Source organism: Oncorhynchus clarkii, chromosome 22 (genome assembly GCF_045791955.1).
Source record: "Oncorhynchus clarkii lewisi isolate Uvic-CL-2024 chromosome 22, UVic_Ocla_1.0, whole genome shotgun sequence".
Lineage (NCBI taxonomy): Eukaryota > Metazoa > Chordata > Actinopteri > Salmoniformes > Salmonidae > Oncorhynchus > Oncorhynchus clarkii.
In genome coordinates this window covers 22,603,676-22,624,940 of record NC_092168.1, presented here as the reverse complement: position 1 = coordinate 22,624,940, position 21,265 = coordinate 22,603,676, and the positions used below count along the sequence as shown (strand labels likewise).

The window sequence follows — 21,265 nt, the reverse complement described above, 5'->3', positions numbered from 1 at the left end:
AAAACAAGTTTTAATGACTCCAATCTATGTGTATGTAAACTTCCGACTTCAACTGTACTTGTCCTCTTGCTCAGTTGTGCACAGGGGCCTCCGACTCCTTTTTCTATTCTGGTTAGAGCCAGTTTGCGTTGTTCTGTGAAGGGAGTAGTACACAGCGTTGTATGAGATCTTCAGTTTCTTGGTAATTTTTTGCATGGAATAGCCTTCATTTCTCAGAACAAGAATGGACTGACGAGTTTCAGAAGAAAGGGCTTTGTTTCTGGCCATTTTGAACCTGTAATCGAACCCACAAATGCTGATGCTCCAGATACTCAACTAGTCTAAAGAAGGCCAGTTTTATTGCTTCTTTAATCAGAACAACAGTTTTTAGCTGTGCTAACATAATTGCAAAAGGGTTTTCTAATGATCAATAAGCCTTTTGAAATGATAAACTTGGATTAGCTAACACAATGTGCCATTGGAACACAGGAGTGATGGTTGCTGATAATAGGCCTCTGTACACCTATGTCGATATTCCATTAAATAAATCAACCGTTTCCAGCTACAATAGTCATTTACAACATTACCAATGTCTACACTGTATTTCTGATCAATTTGATGTTATTTTAACGGACCAAAAAAATGTGCTTTTCTTTCAAAAACAAGAACATTTTGAAGTGACCCCAAACTTTTGAACGGTCGTGTATATGTTTAGGAAAGTTGTAACTATTGTACGAATTGTAATTCAAAACATATACTAAATGGGCGATGTACATTCACAAATTAATACATATCATATTCATAGGAGTGTCCCATATTTATTTTACACTATGTTACGTCTACCCCAGAGACCAGGTTGCAGCTACATATCATAGACTCTAGACAAATACCTTGTTTTGTTTCCCCTTTTTGACAATTTGATGTGAACAGTAAGCACACAAACACTTTACTGGCCTCTCTCTTAGTGCACTAGCTGTGTCATAAACAATATCACTATGTTGTGAATGGGTCAAAATCCTGATGGGAAAAATGTAATTCGCAGTTGCAAATGAGAACTTGTTCTCAACTAGCCTACCTGGTTAAATAAAGGTGAAACAAAAAAAATGGTTAGGCCATGGTACATGAGTCGTAAAGGTGTATGCATATTTTCAAAATTGTAATGATTTAACCCTTTAGACCCCAATAGAATTATAGAGTGCTGCTGTAGATTACTGAACACTTTCAAGATAAAGATCATTTTGTCACACATTTCAAACAGACATAGTTCAAAAACAAAGAACAAATGACATTTACAAATGACTTTTAAAGAGCACAACCTATTATTTAATATGACACCACATTCATGTCAACAGGAATAACAGTAATTTTGTCTTCCATTGTGTAAAGACACTCACTTTCAAAAAACAATTAGCACGCAACACAACAAAACACTCTAGAGTATTCCAATTGTAGTACATTTGACAAAATTACTTACTCAAAATGTACCAAGTATAATATATTATAGAATATATTATATTATAATATATTATACTTGGTACATTTTATATATTATATATATTATAGAATATATTATATTATAGAATATATTATATATATATATATATATAAATAAATGAAATATCCAAAATGTGACAATGTTCAGAAAGTGTTTCAAAACCCACACAAAGTTGGCTATTTGATTGACAATTATTCTTACTTTTATAACAATGTAAAAATGCAAACAACTATTCAGAGACTATTTAAAAGTGTAGGTAACCTCTCTCAATAAGATTTAGTACAGACCAGGTCTGACACAAAATGTTGAAATAGTAGCCTACTTTGTCAACAATTCAGTGAATGCAACAAGTATTAGATAGAGACAGATAAAGAGAGAAGATACAAAACACAACAACTGTTCAGAGACAATAGAAGATTTGTAGGAGGAATTGTCTGTAGAGCTCAGAGTCAGGATTGTTTTGAGGCACAGATCTGGCCCAAAAAATGTCTGCAGCATTGAAGGTCCCACAGAACACAGTGGCTTCATCATTCTCGAATGGAAGAAGATTGGTACCACCAAGACTCTTCCTAGAGCTGGCCGCCCGGCCAAATTGAGCAATCGGGGGAGAAGGGTCATGGTAAGGGAGGTGACCAAGAAGCCGATGGTCGCTCTGACAGAGCTCCAGAGTTCCTCTGTGGAGATGGGAGAACCTTCCAGAAGGACAACCATCTCTGCAGCACTCCACCAATCAGGCCTTTATGGTCGAGTGGCAAGACAGAAGCCCCTCCTCAGTAAAACGCACATGACAGCCCACTTGGAGTTTGCCAAAAAACTGAGAAACAAGGTTCTCTGGTCTAATGAAACCAAGATTGAAACTCTTTGACCTGAATGCCAAGCGTTGTGTCTGCAGGAAACATGGCACCATCCCAACGGTGAAGCATGGTGGTTGCAGCATCATGCTGTGGGGATGTTTTTCAGTGGCAGGGACTGGGAGACTAGTCAGGACCGAGGGAAAGATGAACGGAGCAAAGTACAGATAGATCCTTGATGAAAACCTGCTCCAGAGCGCTCAGGACCTCAGACTGGGGCAAAGGTTCACCTTCCAACAGGACAACAACCCTAAGCAAACAGAAAAGACAATGCAAGAGTTTCTGAATGTCCTTGAGGGGCCCAACCAGAGCCCGGACTTGAGGCCGATCGAACTTCTCTGGAGAGACCTCAAAATAGCTGTGCAGAGGAGCTCCCCAGCAAACCTGACAGAGCTTGAGAGAATCTGCAGAGAACAATGGGAGAAACTCCCAAAATACAGGTGTGCCAAGTTTATAGCATCATACCCAAGAAGACTTGAGGCTGTAATTGCTGCCAAATGTGCTACAACAAAGTACTGAGTAAAGGGTCTGAATACTTATGTAAATGTGATATTTTTTTATTTGTAATTAATTTGTAAACATTTCTAAAAACCTGTTTTTGCTTTGTCATGTGTGGTATTGTGTGTAGATTGGTGAGGGAAAAAACGATGTAATCAATTTTAGAATAAGACGGTAATGTAATAACATGTGGAAGAAGTAAAGGGGTCTGAATATTTCCCGAAAGCACTCTAAGTGTAGGGTTAGTTCGTGGTGCATATTTAAAATGTTCCCCTTTAAAAAATTGTATCACAAAATGTAACGTGATTAACCACACATACCGCACCGGAGAAGTATGGTGACGAACGATCTCTATGTTGGTGATGCTTTTGCCGCGTTCAAATTCCAGTCGGAACTTGGAAACTCGGATATTTCCGACTTGCATTTTTCGTTGAACGCGACACGTGTATAAGTACAACCAGTTAGCATGTCGGACATTTCCGAGTTTCCTAGTTCCGACTGGCACGTCAACATAGCATCTGTCTCTGTGCGACGTCAGGGAGTCCATCAAAAATAGGACAACCGGTCTCCGAGCTCCTCCCTCTCTGCTGCCGTATCCGCCCACTCGCTGTACTCCGCCGCGTAGTTGATCTGTCTTTCACTGGAGATCACGAACGCCGGAGTACTCTGAACCAGCAAACAGCCATGGCAGAAAACGCCGGCTTGGATAACCACCGTATCAAGAGCTTCAAAAACAAGGGACGTGATGTCGAGGTAGGAGTGCACTTGGATAGGGTGGTTTAGACAATGATCCGTGTAGGATTTTATTTTAAGACACCGGCTATCTTCCCCGGCCTTGTCTGCCAATCTTTTGATGAAGCCTGGCTAGTTAACTAAGTTAGCTAGCTATTCGCCGCCAGTTTGCTGTTGTGTGCTGAGTTTATCCGGAATATCCTCCGTTTATTCGTCATCATAACGAACGGGCGTGGTTTACGGCCCTTATTCTCCATCAAATAGTTTGAAATGTCAGCCTGTTTCACCGACAACGAAAAGCTCTAGCCTAGGTAACTAACGTTAGCTGATTAACGTTACCTAACTATCGTACCACCGGTTTTGAAAGCAGACTAACAGAGTTGACAGCCCAACTAGCATAATCCAGAGTAGCTAGAGTATATGTCGATAACTAGCTAATCTAGCTGGGTTGGCTATCTATTAGCTAATTAGACCCCCTTGATCACTTGTATTTTTTGCTAGCACCCATATCCAACCATAATTAGACCGATGATTGCGACCCTGCAGTTACGCTTGTTTACATTGACCTACACTGGGGTCGGAACGCAATCAGGGACATAAGGCCTAGCAGGTGTGAGATATGGCTCGGAAAACGTACATCAATGTAGGGGATGGGATATACCACTGTACTCCACGTTTTCCTTGATCGAAAATGATACATGGAGAAGATTGAAATACTGCACATTTTTCCAGAAAACTTCCATTTCCGTCCTCATTGTCATAGCAGTAGCCACAGCAACCATTTTGGAATGGCAGCGTCAGCCAATCCGCTCCTTTGTTGTTCAATGCCATGTGCCATTCCATAATGGCTACTGCCAGCTAGCGTGAGGATGGAATGGCCAGTTTTTTGGGGAAAACAGCAGTATTTCAACCTTTTCGATGTATCAGTTTAGGTAAAATGTACGGTGGTATATCCCATCCCTGCATTGAAGTACATTTTAGATCTTGGGTATGCTCTGCGGTGTCTTAATATAACCTTGATGACCTTCCGATCCCAGTGCAGCGCAGTGTAAACAAGAGGATCAACAGCACAGTCAACTGGTGCAGTACATTAAAATATAATTGTACTCAACATTCTGGCTTCTAAAGCTTGTGAGATTAAATTCTAAAACTTGTGAGATTAAATTTTCCAAACAAATGTATGGCATTAATCTGAGGTATCAGTCTGTCAGGCAAGGTCGGAATCATCCTGCCGTAATGAACTGTGAACTAGCAAGCTAGCCAGCTAAAATTGTAATTTGAACAACGGCCTGTGCAGCAAATATTCTTATGTAGCTAGCTAACTAGGTGATGATGTTGTTAATTGCTGAATCTGTTTACTTGCCGCTTCCACCATCAATAGCTTGTTATCTGTATTGTTCTGTATCTCGTGGCTGAGTAGTCATCGTCACGAAAGCTGTCATTGTTTTCAGCCGATGCTTGTGGTATTATTAAAAACTATGGCATGCTGACCTCATGCATTGCTAGTGGTTAGCCGTGCCATCTTCGACAATATCACACACATTTCTGTCTTTACAGAGTTGTACAAATAGTAATCTTTGGGATACCCCCACTGTATGAATGAATGGGTTTTCTGAGTAATTGTTGAATTAGAGTTGATTGTCTTTGGGAGCCATCTAAAACCATGGAAAGTGGACCCGCCTGTCTCATAGGTTGTTGTTTTGAAGCTGAGAGCCAACGTGACAAACACATGGCTACTATGACAGACATGACCACGTGCGCCACTGGGGCTATTTCGGACATCCTGGTGGTCTGGCTTGGGTTCTTACTGGAGGTACAACCCGATCTATGACCCTCTAAAGGGGCCAGGAGGTAGAAGCCCCTAAGCAGCACTGATCTACGACCTGGGAGTTATGTGTTCCTGCAATGTTTTTTAGGATTAGTAAAGAAATGCATCATCCTCCCCCCCTTCAGAATTTAACTTAAGTGTTTCTGCTAGACTTTACAAATAGGCTACTGAGTATGAATACAGTAGCTATTGCTATATGAATGGTAGTCTGCGTGTTTCTGCTCTGGCCAAAGTGCTGTTGTCTTGGCAAGGCAACAATGTAGCTTAGTTGAATACAGAAACAGTCTGGCACCCACTCTATAGTACGTCAGTATGGTGAGTACTGGGAAAATCAATCATTGGGGTTTGATCTAGGTTGAACTTGCTCATAACCACAGATCTAGGATGAGGTTACCTAATCCTGACCTTAACTACTAGGATGATCTGAAACTGCACCAGCAGAAGGGACTATTTTGACCAATTCTTCTATTCGACAGTCTCTCGATGAACAGCCTTATGGGATATCATGTGAGATGCAGCCCAGCTTATGGTTGAGCCATGAGCATTACTTATCAGATATCTGTTTTTCTCTGTAAATTCTAACGGGTTTGAACTTGCTCAGTCACTGTTCTGTGCCATAATGTTCACCCCAGTACACCATATCCAGGAGTAACACTCACTGTTGGCTCAGGACACTGCTTACCGGTCAAGCTATGTTTAGACTACAGCCTAATATATGTACAGTGCCTTCAGAAACTATTCATACCCCTTGACTTATTCCTCATTTTGTGTTACAGCCTGAATTAAAAAGGGATGAAATATATATTTTTCTCGCCCATCTACACACAATACCCCATGATGACAAAGTGAAAACATTTTTGAAAACATTTAACTAGGCCACTCGGGAACATTCAATGTCATCTTGGTAATCAACTCCAATGTATATTTGGCTTTGTGATTTAGGTTATTGTCCTGCTGCAAAATGAATTTGTCTCCATGTGTCTGTTGGAAAGTGGACTGAACCTGGTTTTCCTCTAGGATTTTGCCTGTGCTTAGCTCTATTCTGGTTCTTTCCATTCTAAACTCCCTAGTCCTTGCCGACGACAAGCCTACCCATAACACGATGCAGCCACCACCATGCTTGAGAATATGAAGCATGGTACTCAGTTACGTGTTGTTGGATTTTCCCCAAACATAACGCTTTGTATTCAATACATAAAGTTAATTTCTTTGCCACATTTTTTTGCAGTTTTACTTTAGTGCCTTATTGCAAACCAGATGCATGCGTTGGAATATTTTTATTCTGTACAGGCTTCCTTTTCCCTGTCATTTATGTTAGTATTGTGGAGTAACTACGGTGCATTTGGAAAGTATTCAGACCCCTAGACCTTTCCCACATTCTGTTACATTACAGCCTTATTCTAAAATTGAATGCATACATGTTCATTAATCTACACCCAATACCCCATAATGACAAAGCAAAAACATATATATTTTTAGAAATTTCTGCAGATGTATTAAAAAGAACAACTGAAATGACATTTTACACATGTATTCAGACTCTTTACTCAGTACTTTGTTGAAACACCTTTGACAGCAATTACAGCCTTGAGTCTTCTTGCGTATGACACTACAAGCTTGACACCTGTATTTGGAGAGTATTTCCCATTCTTCTCTGCTGTTCCTCTCAAGCTCTGTCAGGTTGGATGGAGAGCGTCGCTGCACAGCTATTTTCAGGTCTCCAGAGATGTTAGATTGGGTTCAAGTCCGAGCTCTGGCTGGGCCACTCAAGGACATTCAGAGACTTGTCCCGAAGCCACTCCTACATTGTCTTGGCTGTGTGCTTAGGGTCGTTGTCCTTTTGACGGTGAACCTTCACCCCAGTATGAGGTCCTGAGCGTTCTGGAGCAGGTTTTCTCTTGTCATCTTCCCTTTGATCCTAACTAGTCTCCCAGTCCCTGCCGCTGAAAAACATCCCCACAGCATGATGCTGCCACGACCATGTTTCACCGTTGGGATGGTGCCATGTTTCCTCCAGACGTGACGCTTGGCATTCAAACCAAAGAGTTCAATCTTGGTTTCATCAGACCAGAGAATCTTGTTTCTTATAGCCTGAGAGTCTTTTTTTACTGAGGAGTGGCTTCCGCCTGGCCACTCGACCATAAAGGCCTGATTGGTTGGAGTGCAGAAGAGATGGTTGTCCTTCTGGAAGATTCTCCACATAGGAACTCTGGAGCTCTGTCAGTGACCATTGGGTTTTTGTTCATCTCCCTGACCAAGACCCCTTTCCCCCGATTGCACAGTCTTGGTGGTTCCGAACTTCTTCCATTTAAGAGTGATGGAGTGGACCTTCAATCCTGTCTCGGAGCTCTATGGACAATTCCTTCGACATCATGGCTTGGTTTTTGCACTAACACGCACTGTCAACTGTGGGACCTTATATAGACAATTTACCACCGGTGGACTCCAATAAAGTTATAGAAACATCTCAAAGATGATCAATGGAAACAGGATGCACCTGAGCTCAATTTCAAGTGTCATAGCAAAGGGTCTGAAATAATAAGGTAAATAAGGTATTTCAGTTTAAATGTGCAAACATTTCTAAAAACCTCTTTTCGCTTTGTCATTATGGGGTAATATGTGTAGAGTTGATGAGATTTAGAATAAGGCTGTAACGTAGCAAAATGTGGAAAAAGTAAAGGGGTCTGAAGAATTTCCGAATGCACTGTACAATGTTGTTGATCCGTTCTCAGTTTTCGCTTATCACAGCCATTAAACTCTGCAACTGTTTTAAAGTCACAATTGGCCTCGTGGTGAAATCTGAGTAGTTTCCTTACTCTCCGGCAACTGAGTTAGGAAGGACACCTGTGTCTTTGTAGTGACTGGGTGTTTTGAAACACCATCCAAAGTGTAATTCATAACTTCACCATGCTCAAATGGATATTCAATGTTGCCTGTATTTTTTTCCTCCCCATCTACCGATAGGTGACCTATGCGATAGGTGACCTAGGCATTGGAAAACCTCCCTGGTCTTTGTGGTTGAATCAGTGTTTGAAATTCACTGCTCGGCTGAGGGACCTTAAAATTATCTGTATGTGTGGGGTACAGAGATGAGGTTGTCATACAAAACCAATGTTAAACACTATTATTGCACACAGTGAGTCCATGTGACTTGTTAAGCACGTTTTTACTTCTGTACTTATTTAGGCTTACCATAACCAAGGGGTTGAATACTTGATTCAAGACATTTCAGCTTTTCATTTCAAGTTAATTTGTAAATAAAAATCTAAATTCAGCCATGTGGAAAAGTCCAGGGGTGTGAATACTTTCTGGAGGCCTGTATCTGTTAATCATGGTCTTCAATCTGAATCAGGTGTGTTAGTGCTTGGCTATAACAAAAGCCTGCACAGACCCACACTTGCCCTCTGCTGATCTAGGTGAGACAGGTGCTCTGAGAGAGACCGGTGCTTTGGCTGGGTCAATGTTAGGTTGTTAGAGAAAGGAGAGGGGTATCCCTCTAGTTCTCTGCTTCTCAGCCTCCCCAGACAGGGTCAAGCCCAGACCAAGGCTGGGAGGATGTGACTGGCCCACGTGATGTAAGGGGCTATTTAGGATGGCAATATGAACCGCAGCGCACAGTCACAAGATCTGAGACCAGCTCACAGTCATGAGTGGACTAAGAACACATTACCATTACACAAACACACATTGAATAACCTGAACTATTACGATATCAAGTGGTGTGTGTAACTTATGCTTTTTTAGCCTATTGCTTACATATTTTACCCCTCAATTCCTATGTTCTGACCTATACCTATATTACTTTCTAGTATGTTTTCATGCTGCTTCCAAAAGCAAATTGTGCCATTTAAGAAGTCCAGAGAGGGATGTTATGTTTTTAAAATGTGTTATCAGTGAATTATCGTGTCTGTCTCATATTGCTCCCTGTGTGTTTGTGTTCCAGACTATGAGAAGACATCGAAATGACGTGACAGTCGAGCTGAGGAAGGTGAGAGAAGAAGCCCCATTTTAAATTTTGGTGATGCACAATTTGTAGGCGTACTTCCACGGCTCCCTATATTAATATTGACCTCCCTGCTTACCACACACACACACACACACACACAGATCTATAGACGGGCTGTTCCTTTCTCACCCTGTGTCTTGACACAGACTTGGTATTCGTCTCAATCCATCCAGAATGATTCCTCTATGGGGGCACTAACCCCAATTTGACCCCCTCATTTTCTGACCATGACCCAAACATGATATTTCACCTCTCTGGATTGGCCTCTGATCCCTGTAAACTGCCTTCTCCCCTTTTCCATAACCGTAAACTAAGTAGTTAGGTTTATTTGTTTTGCCCACTGCGGTGATTTGCTGCAGGTAGAAATTGCCTTTGTCATTCAGCTGCTCCCTCTAGGCATGGGCGGTATCCAGATTGTCACACTGACCTTGTGCCGTACCTGTATATTTGGTTATAACTGAACACAAAGGGTGCAATTTTCAACCCCCACTGAGCCTTTTTAATTCGCATGTTAGCAATGCTAACAAGTACATGTAAAATCCCATTGAAAATGCTAACTAGCGCTAAACTATTTTCAGGACAGACATCCCAGCTCATCCCAGTTCTACAAGTAACAAAAAAATGCTACCCAGTTTGCTGGACGCACAAAACAAATACTAGACAGCAGGGCTCTTGATCCAGGAGGGGATTCTCTGCTGATACCAGCAAGCAAAGCTTGATTTTGGAAGAAGCTAACCACTTAGCTAGATAGCTAACAAGCTACTAAATTAGCACACCAAATGCAAAACTGTAGTGCATTTAGCACATTTTATACAGTTATTAGATATCTAACAGGGCTAACTGGGCTAGTTGTGAATTCCACACTGTAACTAGATCACCTGGCTCGTGCTGCACAACAGCGAGTGAGTCACAAGGCTCCGGTCTCTCATTGTTGTGTGCTTGTAAACAAACACCACGTGAACGGGTACTACCGTTGAGCTTCATAATGAAAAATTATGTGACCGGTGAAATGAAGAAGGCAATCTTCTTTATCTCCGAACATATTGCACAAGTTGACTGCAGGTATTTACTTAAAAAGTAGCTACAAATATTCAAGTGTGTAAAAACAAAAAATCCAAGAAATAGTTTCAATGGTATTGGAAAAACCATCCCGTGGCTATTTCCAAATATACGATGTACCGTCCCTCCACATGCCCACTACCCTTCACCTTGATCTGCATACCTATGTAATGTCACTGTACTATCCAGACTTGGTGATCATTAACAGACTACATCATCAGGATGCTGAAACCTAGATTAGATGGCAGTCCATGGAGATTAGCAGAGATTTACAATATCCAGATGTAATCTATCCTGAGGTGCTCGCTGTGCTTGCCTGTTTGATGTGGATGCCTAAATCGGAACCGTGTAATGGCTACAATACACCCAATTAGTATGGTTGTCATGCATTTACTTACACCTTTGTAATAGGGATGCACAATGAATCAAATTTGAATCGAAATTGCAATATTGACATGTGCAACATTCAAATATAATAAGGGTCCCCTGGGAAACTTTGACCAACACTTTGGGTCCTACCCTGTCACAACTTCTACTCTACCTGTCTTTGTCATTAGTTGTCATGCCACACAATGCCAACCATAGAATCGGAATACCAATTTTATTTTTATGATTCCAACAGTTCACCCAAGTGTTTTGATCAAAATCGCAGTCACAATATTTTCTTTAAAAAAAGACTGTTAAATGATGTGCCCATATCGTGCAGCCCTGTGTTGTAAAGAGCAAGAGACTGAAGGGTTTCTCTTCTCCTCTCCGGTGATCGGCAGGTATCCCTGTCACTCATACATCCAACAATTCGCTGCTCTCATGTTGACTTGGTGATCTCTCTGACACGAGTCCCCTGGTCATGGCTTTGAATCTTACTTTCCCCTCCCCTAACTCTTTCTTCCTCCGTAAAACCCCCTAAGGGCTTTGACACACTCCTCACTCTCCTTCCTCTTCACATGTTTTTTTTCTTTCTCTGAGGTTAAAACAATCGCCTGTAGTCGTTGCTAAGTTACCATTGAGGAAAAGAGGGAGACATGGCTAGAAACTAGTTTAGGGCCTAATTCAGTGAGAGAGCGAAAAAGAAAGAGCCGAGTTAGTGTGCTGCTGTAGTCTGGCTGCACATTCCATTATGCCAGAGCAGAGAGCAGCACCGGGATGGTTCGTCACCAGCAGTGACGCACGGCCCAGCACTGCAGCACACACTGGAATGTAGGCCAAGGGATTCTCCTCCCTCCCTCCCTACCACTGACTCACATGCCGACCGGCTGTGTCTGTCTTTTTCACGCTCTATTCAACACCAATATGGGTGTGTCTCACTGTGCCTGCTCCTCAACTTTCTAGGAGTGTATGCCTTTGTTTTTTGTGTGTTTTAATTGGGGTGTTTTGATTAGTGTGTCTCTCTGTAAAGTTTAGTAACTATAGGGGACATCCCCCATAACAACACCGGGTTTGTGCTTAGTCTCTCCGTACAGGGGACAAAGGTTCCAGAGATGACCCCAACATACACCAGTACACACACATTCTAGGGATGCGAGGGCCAGCTGTTTTTCGACCTATATCTATCTCACAGTCACAAGAAGTTTGCTGTAGGAGTTTGCACTGCTACTCTGTCGCGTATTTGAATATTCATCAGTGTTTTGTTCTCTTGTCCCTCCCCTCTCTTCTGTCAGAACAAACGAGACGAGCATCTCCTGAAGAAGAGGAATGTCCCACAGGAGGACAGTCTGGAGGACTCCGACTTCGACTCCGACTTCAAAGGGGTATGTGGGATGTCTGTGTGTTCCACTTTAGCGACCCATTTGCCATTGCAGTAGGATGAGAGACTTGTTCCAGATAGAGAATCTAGGCAGTAGATTTCTGTCTGTTTGGACAGGGCAGGTGTTGCCATTCCTCCCGAAGAGCTACTGGCATTGGACATTGTCAGCTCTATACAATATATTTCTATGTATGATGTTGTAATCTAGACATGCGTCCTTAAGCCCCCCTGGTCTCTCCAATGCCCCCATGGCTTCTCTAGGGTTTGTATAATGTATCGTGCTCAAAGCCTTGTCAACCTGCTGACTGAAGCCCTGTCATTGAGCTAATGAGATGAGGAATAGGACCTGACCTGACCTAGCTGCTACCAGGTGATGTATGGTTATGATGGAGTAGCATGGCATTCTCAGCCTGTGAGCTCATTCAGCCTCAACCAGCCAGCCAACACAGCACTGTGAAAACACTGGCGTGTGGAGCGAGACCGAGAGGGACAGACTGTGTGTGTATCAATGACATGTTGACCGATCAGTGTGAATTAGCCAGATGTTAGTGAATTGTATCCCCTTCCCCCATGTTGTTGATGTTGTTGATCTGTAACTTGGTACTGATTGTGTTCCATCCCTTCCCACTCTTTGCAGCAAAACATCACACTAGAGGCCATCTTACAGGTAAGGATCAACTTTATGTACAAAGAAGTGATAAACTTCTATCCCTTCGGTGCTGTTTGTTCTCCCTCCCATTCTCTCCCTGTCTCCCTCGTCCTGTGAGAGTGTGGTGCTGTAACTTGTTCTCTGTCTTTCTGAAGAACGCCACCAGTGATAATGCTGTGGTCCAGCTTAGTGCCGTACAGGCTGCCAGGTAAGTGTGTGTGAGACCTCTTCTCAGTTTTGAACCTCTCGTCCTGTTTTGTATTCCATGATTGAAACATGACTTTTTCCTGTTTTTGTGTCTGTCAGAAAACTCCTCTCCAGTGACAGAAACCCTCCCATTGATGACTTGATAAAGTCTGGCATCCTGCCCATCTTAGTCAAATGTCTGGAGAGAGACGACAAGTGAGTCTGCTGATGCGTTAACCCAATGTCCTCCCCTGGATGGTCTCTACTAATGCACTGTTTGTAAATTTTTTTACTGGAATTACTGACGACTGGCTAGGATACATGATGTAGAGGGGCTACTAGTGTGTGTGTGTGTGTGTGCGAGGCACAGGGTGGTCTGTTGGCCCTGCCGTCCGGTGCCAATCCAAATAAAAGAGCATTCCTGTCCTCTGGATTTCCCCCATTCCCAGGACCTCGTTGTGTTCAGGGCCAAACACAAACACACACAGGACCTTGTGGTCATGAAGGGGACAGATGTGCGCACACACCCAGGAGTCAGTACAGGAGGGCGCAGGGGTTGGAGGGTTACTATAGCCATGAGCTGCGGATGCACAGCTGTCATGGCGACTGCTGCAGTCTGTCAGACAGACACTGAAATTCCTGGAGCACAGAGGGCACTGCAACCAAACACACCATTGTTTACACACACATTGTGTGTGTTTGTGTGGACTGAAGAGGAGGAAGAAGCAAGGGCAGGGTTAGGAGAAAGATGCGTTCATGTTAATGGAAGCCCTAGAATGATCTTTCTCACTCTCCCCCCTCCTTTCTCTCCTCCAGTCCGTCTCTTCAGTTTGAGGCAGCCTGGGCCCTGACCAACATAGCGTCTGGCACGTCACAACAGACCCAGGCTGTGGTCAAGTCCAGTAAGTTCACCCTGCGGTCATTCTGCTCCGCTGTTATTCTGACTGTCTGGGCTTCGCTAATGTTTATCTTTGTGTGTGTTAAATTGTCAATTCCTAACGGTGTTTGTACTCATGTACAGATGCTGTTCCCCTGTTCCTGCGTCTGCTCCACTCTCCCCATCACAATGTGTGTGAACAGGCCGTGTGGGCGCTAGGCAACATCATAGGTGAGTATGGCTGATACAGTTAACACATCATTAAAGTTATGTTTGTGTGTTTCTTTTGTAATGACTAACCATGTGACCGGACCAGGAAAAACTGGTGCCCCAATGATGGCCTTTGACCTGTGATGCTCCTCCTCCAGGCGACGGGCCACAGTGCAGGGATTACGTCATCTCCCTGGGCGTGGTCAAGCCCCTGCTGGCCTTCATTAACCCCTCCATCCCCATCACCTTCCTCCGTAACGTCACCTGGGTCATTGTCAACCTCTGCCGCAACAAGGACCCACCGCCCCCCATGGAGACAGTACAGGAGGTATGTGTGTGTTCTGATCAAAATGCAAATAGTCTGGGTGGCCATTTGTTCAATTGTTCAGCGGTCTTATCGCTTGGGGGTAGAAGCTGTTAAGGAGCCTTTTGGTCCCAGACTTGGCTCTCTGGCACCGCTTGCCGCCTGGTTTGGCACCCTCTGTAGCGCCTTACGGTCAGGTGCCAAGAGGTTGCCAAACCAGGCGGTGATGCTACCGGTCAGGATGCTCTCAATGGTGCAGCTGTACCATTTTTTTGAGGTTCTGGGGACCCATGCCAAATCTCTTCAGTCTCCTTAGGGGGAAAGGGCATTGTCGTGCTCTCTTCACGACTGTCTTTGTGTGTTTGGACAATAATAGTTTGTTGGTGATGTGGACACCAAGGAACTTGAAACTTTCCGCCCGCTCGACTACAGACTCGTCGATGTGAATGGGGGCGTGTTCGGCACTCCTTTTCCTGTAGTCCACGATCAGCTCCTTTGTCTTGACTACATTGGGGGAGAGGTTGTTGTCCTGGCACCACACTGCCAGATCTCTGACCTCCTCCCTATAGGCTGTCTTATTGTTGTCGGTGATGAGGCCTACCGGTTGTGTTGTCAGCAGACTTAATGATGGTGTTTGAGTCGTTCTTGGCCATGCTGTCGTGGGTGACCCAGGGAGTACAGGAAGGGAATAAGCACGCACCCCTGAGGGGCCCCTGTGTTGAGGATCAGTGTGGCGGATGTGTTGTTGCCTACCCTTATTACCTGGGGGCGGCACGTCAGGAAGTCCAGGATCCAGTTGCAGAGGGAGGTGTTTCGTCCCAGGGTCCTTAGCTTAGTGATGAGCTTGGAGGGCACTATGGTGTTGAATGTTGAGCTGTAGTCAATGAACAGCATTCTCACACAGCTAGTGCTCTCATGTACGCTTCAGTGTTGCTTACGTCGACGCAAGCATAAAAGGCATTTAGCCTGTCTGGTACTCTCGTGTCACTGGGCAGCTCGCAGCTGGGTTTCCATTTGTTGTCCGTAATAGTTTGCAAGCCCTGCCACTTCCGACGAGCGTCAGAGCCGGTGTAGTAGGATTCAATCTTTGTCCTGTATTGATGCTTTGCCTGTTTGCTGGCTCGTCTGAGGGCCGGATTTCTTATATAAGCGTCTGGCTCCTTGAAAGCGGCAGCTCAGGCTCGGTGCGGATGTTGCCTGTAATCCATGGCTTATGTATGTACAGTCACTTATTGACGAGAACGATGACTGAGGTGGTGTACTCAATGCCATTGGATGAGTCCCAGAACATATTCCAGTATGTGCTAGCAAAACAGTCCTGTAGTCCACGTCATCTGACCACGTCCGTATTGAGTGAGTCACTGGTACTTCCTGCTTTAGTTTTTGCTTGTAAGCAGGAATCAGGAGGATATAATTATGGTCAGATTTGCCAAATGGAGGGTGAGGGAAAGCTTTGCATGCGTCTCTGTGTGGAGTAAAGGTGGTCTAGGTTTTTTTCCCCCTCTGGTTGCACATGTAACATGCTGGTAGAAATGAAGTAAAATCTATTTTATGTTTTCCTGTGTTAAAGTCCCCGGCAACTAGGAGCACCGCTGCTGGATGAGAATATTCTTGTTTTCTTATGGCCTTATACAGCTCGTTGAGAGGGGTCTTAGTGCCAGCATCGGTTTGTGGTGGTAAATGACGGCTCCGAAAAAGAAAAAGAAAAACCCAGCCAGCTCTATATTATCCATGTCGTCGTTCAGCCACGACTCAGTCAAACAACATAAGATATTGGTAGGATAGTCTCGAACGGAGCTCATCCAGTTTATTCTCCAGTGATTGCACGTTGGCCAAAAGAACAGATAGTAGAGGCGGGTTACCCACACGCCAACAAATTTTCACAAGGCACCCGGATCTGCGCCCCCTGTATTACCTATTTTTCTTCTTGCGAATGAAGGGGATTTGGGCCTGGTCCGGGAGAAACACTATATCCTTCATGTCAGACTCATTAAAGAAAAAAATCTTTGTCCAGTTCGAGGTGAGTAATTGCTGTTCTGATATCCAGAAGCTTGTTTCAGTCGTAAGAGACGGTAGCAGCAACATTATGTACAAAATAAGTTACAAACGACGTGAAAAAACACACAAAATAGCATAATTGGTTAGGAGCCTGTAAAAACGCCAGTCATCTCCTCCAGTGCCATTAGGTATTCCAATTTATGAGTAGAGTTATAGTGGTGCTCTCTCCAGCTAGTCAGACAAATCACGTATAACTAGGGGGAATGTTTTACTGCATGACTTTACATGGCCACATTTCCAGTCTGCTTTTGACACTCCTCTCTCCACTTGTTTTTTGTCTCTTTCCCAGCTGCTCCCAGCGCTGTGTGTTCTTATATACCACACAGATATAAATGTAAGTATGAGAGCATACAGTCCCTTCAAAGTATTCACACCCTCTGATCTATTCCACATTGTGTTGATACAGCCTGAATTCAAAATGGATTAAATACTTATTTTTTTTTAAATGTTTAAATCTCACCCATCTACACACAATAACCCATAATGACAAAGTGAAAAAAGACATATTTTCACATTTATTGAAAATGAAATGCAGGAACATATCTAATTAATTAACATAGGTATTCAAACCCCTGAGTCAATACTTTGTAGAAGCACCTTTGGCAGCCAATACAGGTGTGTGTCATTCTGGGTATGTCTCTAAGAGCTTTCCACACCTGGATTGTGCAACTTTTGCCCATTATTTTTATTTTATAAAAAAATATATATATATATATTTTCAGAATTCTTCAAGCCCTGTCAAATTGATTGTTGATCATTGCTAGATAACCATTTTCAGTTCTTGACATACAGTTTTGACCTAAATCTACTTAAAAATCTAACTCGGCCACTCACTACAATGTTGTTGATCCATCCTCAGTTTTCTCCTGTAACTGTTTTAAAGTCACCATTGGCCTCATGGTGTAATCCCTGAGCGATTTTCCTTCCTCTCCGGCAACTGAGTTAGGACGCCTGTATCTTTTGTAGTGACTGGGTGTATTAATAACTTCATAATGCTCAACGGGATATTCAATGTCTGCTTTAATTTTTTACCCATCTACCAAGGCATTGGAAAACCTCTCTGGTCTTTGTGGTTGAATATGTTTGAAATTCCCTGCACTACTAAGGGACCTTAAAGATAATTGTATGCGTTGGGTACGGAGATGAGGTAGTCACATTAAACACTATTATTGCACACGGAGCGAGTCCATGCAACTTACGTGACTTGTTAAGCAAGTTTTTACTCCTGAACTTATTTAGGCTTGCATAACAAATGGGTTGAATACTTATTGACTGAAGACATTTCAGCTTTTAATTTTTTATGAATTTGTAAATGTTTTGAATAAGTTAATTGCACTTTGACATTATGGGGTATTGTCGTGTGTAGGCCAGTGACAAATGTTAATTTAATACATTTTACATTTTGGCTGTAACAACAAAATGTGGAAAAAGTCCAGGGGTGTGAATACTTTCTGAAAGCACTGCACGTCTATTACAACTAAATGAACGGTTTGCCATAAGTTTGACATCATGTTAAGCCCTACCATACTCAGCTGCTTTTGTGAACAACACTTATTGGACTCCTTGGTTTACACGGTGTGTTTGTAGATCCTTGTGGACACGGTGTGGGCTCTGTCCTACCTGACAGACGGTGGGAACGAGCAGATTCAGATGGTGATAGACTCTGGCGTGGTCCCCTTCCTTGTCCCCCTGCTCAGCCACCAGGAGGTCAAAGTTCAGGTAAGGAGTCAACTGATAACATTGTGATTTTAGAAGACTGTAACAAACTTTGGTGTGGTGTACTTATAAAATGCATAATTTCCTACCTCCTTCCTATCTGTAAGAAGAAAGAAACACTGATTTACTAAGATTGGATTGATTAAAGCAACAAATCTTGGATCTACCGATCACTATGGGTAGGAGTTTTTGCAGAAAAATGCTGCCATATGTTCAGGAAAAGCTCAGTGATTTTATTTCAAGGGAAGGAGGAAATTATGCATTTTCTGAAACGCTGACATTGTGGGTGTTGACTTGCTGTGATGTCACTTCCTGCAGACGGCTGCTCTGAGGGCGGTGGGGAATATTGTGACTGGGACAGACGAGCAGACACAGGTGGTGCTCAACTGTGACGTCCTCTCCCACTTCCCCAACCTGCTCACACACCCCAAAGAAAAGATCAACAAGGTAGAACACGCACACTCTCCTGGGAGAGGGAACGGGAAAGTCCAGGGAAACGGGGAGGAGGGAAGGCGCTTAGGTCAAGGCTTTTCTACGATTGTCCTGCCATTAAGAAGTTGTTTGGTTTGACTGCGTGTGGCTAGACTGTTAACAGAAAGTGTTCTGGCATAACCGCATGTGATTGGTTCGTTTACAGGAAGCAGTGTGGTTCTTGTCCAATATCACGGCTGGGAACCAGCAGCAGGTTCAGGCAGTGATCGACGCAGGACTCGTCCCCTTGATCATCCACCAACTGGCCAAGGTGAGAGCTGTGGTGTGTGCGTTTGTCTGTGCGAGAGATGATATTTATGTCATTGCTGTGTTGTGCTGAGTTGTTCTGTAGTGCTGACAGCCTGTGTGTCTGCAGGGGGACTTTGGCACTCAGAAGGAGGCAGCATGGGCCATCAGCAACCTCACCATCAGCGGCAGGAAAGACCAGGAAAGTAACACACACACACACACACACACACACACACACACACACTGCAACCTCCATATCAGCCAGACTATTGACTTGGACAGAGGTACAAGAGGCAGGTACGGTGCTAGCACTGTCAGGCTAGGGCCTCTGTAGCTGGAGCATTCATACCAGTGAGTTTATGAACTAGCAGGCTGTCACCCAGTGACTGAACCTGATACAATCACACGTGTCAGGAGCTATTTGTCAGAAATTCTTACTGCTGTATTCAGTTCTGTATTTTCTGATATGTTGATGTGTAGGTGGAGTACCTGGTGCAGCAGAATGTGATCCCTCCGTTCTGCAGCCTGCTGTCAGTGAAGGACTCCCAAGTGGTTCAGGTGGTCCTAGACGGCCTCAAGAACGTCCTTATCATGGCCGGGGACGAGGCCAGCACCATTGCTGAGATCATAGAGGAGTCTGGAGGTGTGTGTGTGTATATTGTCATCATGGCTGAAGGTGTGTGAGGGGAAAGTTTCTGTTGTCTGACTGCACCTCCACTGCTCTGCTCTAAGGTCTGGAGAAGATAGAAAATCTGCAGCAACATGAGAATGAGGACATCTACAAATTAGCCTTCGAGATCATCGACCAGTACTTCTCAGGCGACGATGTGAGTTATAAAACAGACACACACACACACACACACACACACTCACTCCTCTTACCTTTCTTCTTTCTCCCTCAGATTGATGAGGATCCCAGTTTAATTCCTGAAGCCACCCAAGGGGGGACCTTCAACTTTGACCCCGCCTCCAACCTGCAGACGAAGGAGTTCAAGTTCTAGGAGCCGGTTCATCAAGCAGCACGGGTACTGTCAAACCCCCCTCAGACATTCATCCACCTATCTCTCCACCAAACTGGCAACTTGCTACAGAAGGATTGTACACACCTGCTATTACTTCAACATGGTCACCCATCTTGCAATTGAAGGATTCACCCCACCGCCACCACCGCTAAAATACTCCACCTCTGTACTGAAGGATCCCTAACAACTACCACTATTCATCACAACCTGGTAACCCAGACGGGTCCAGGTAATTCATCCAGCACCAATACAATCTGATCTCAGGCAGTCGTAGCCGATGCTTTGAAATGTCATGTGAAAATCATATGGACGGAAGAAAAAGCCTTTTGGGGCAATATTTTTGAATTGCCAAATATCACGCTCTACACGTACACACGCACAAAAACACAGTTGAAGACACTTGGGAAGAATTTGTGCAGACTTGTTTTAGAAGCCAATATATCACAGATGGGGAAAGGATACTGATGTTTGTTTGCGGGTTTGTTTTGTGCTTCACCTCTGGATTGTCCTTGGATTCTCATTCTCCCTCAGTCATGGTCACGCACGTCGTCAGTCACACACACACACACACACACACACACAGTCACTCTCACAGACACACACACACACACACACACACACACACACACACACACACACACACACAACAGTTACTCTCACAGACACACACACACTCTCACAGACACACACACACACACACTCTCTCACAGACACACACAGTCACACACACAGTCACTCTCACAGACACACACAGTCACACACAGTCACTCTCACAGACACACATTCTCACAGACACACACACAGTCACACACACAGTCACTCTCACACACACACACACACACAGTCACTCTCACAGAGACACACACACACACAGGTAATCTCACAGACACTCTCACACAGTCACTCTCACAGACACACACACTCACACAGTCACTCTCACAGACACACACACACACAGTCACTCTCACAGACACACACACACAGTCACTCTCACAGACACACACAGTCACTCTCACAGACACACACAGTCACTCTCACAGACACACACAGTCACTCTCACAGACACACACAGTCACTCTCACAGACACACACAGTCACTCTCACAGACACACACAGTCACACGCACACACACACACAGTCACACACAGTCACTCTCACACACACACACAGTCACTCACACACACACACAGTCACTCTCACACACACACACACAGTCACACACACAGTCACTCTCACAGACACACACACACAGTCACTCTCACAGACACACACACACAGTCACTCTCACAGACACACACACACACACACAGTCACTCTCACAGACACACACA

At 44.0% G+C, this 21,265-nt stretch overlaps 1 protein-coding gene across 1 annotated transcript; it reads left to right on the top strand.

Annotated features, from left to right (window-relative positions):
- Positions 1-3,436: 3,436 nt before the first annotated feature.
- LOC139380613 (importin subunit alpha-4-like) lies at positions 3,437-20,574 on the top strand. The gene is made up of 17 exons (XM_071123493.1): positions 3,437-3,576; positions 9,327-9,371; positions 12,107-12,196; positions 12,830-12,859; positions 12,997-13,049; positions 13,148-13,243; positions 13,844-13,929; positions 14,049-14,135; positions 14,273-14,442; positions 16,766-16,810; positions 18,064-18,195; positions 18,511-18,639; positions 18,830-18,934; positions 19,040-19,112; positions 19,394-19,555; positions 19,645-19,739; positions 19,815-20,574. The coding sequence occupies exons 1-17, from the start codon at positions 3,508-3,510 to the stop codon at positions 19,911-19,913; spliced, it is 1,566 nt and encodes a 521-aa protein (XP_070979594.1). The 5' UTR covers positions 3,437-3,507; the 3' UTR covers positions 19,914-20,574.
- The last annotated feature ends 691 nt before the right edge of the window (positions 20,575-21,265 follow it).

What these genes read in the sequence shown, in the direction of transcription:
- LOC139380613 (XM_071123493.1), top strand. Translation starts at nt 3,508, where the DNA reads ATGGCAGAAAACGCCGGCTTGGATAACCACCGTATCAAGAGCTTCAAA. An exon ending in TCATCCACCAACTGGCCAAG is followed by an intron (nt 18,935 to 19,039) that starts GTGAGAGCTGTG and finishes GTGTGTCTGCAG; the next exon opens with GGGGACTTTGGCACTCAGAA. An exon ending in GATCATAGAGGAGTCTGGAG is followed by an intron (nt 19,556 to 19,644) that starts GTGTGTGTGTGT and finishes CTCTGCTCTAAG; the next exon opens with GTCTGGAGAAGATAGAAAAT.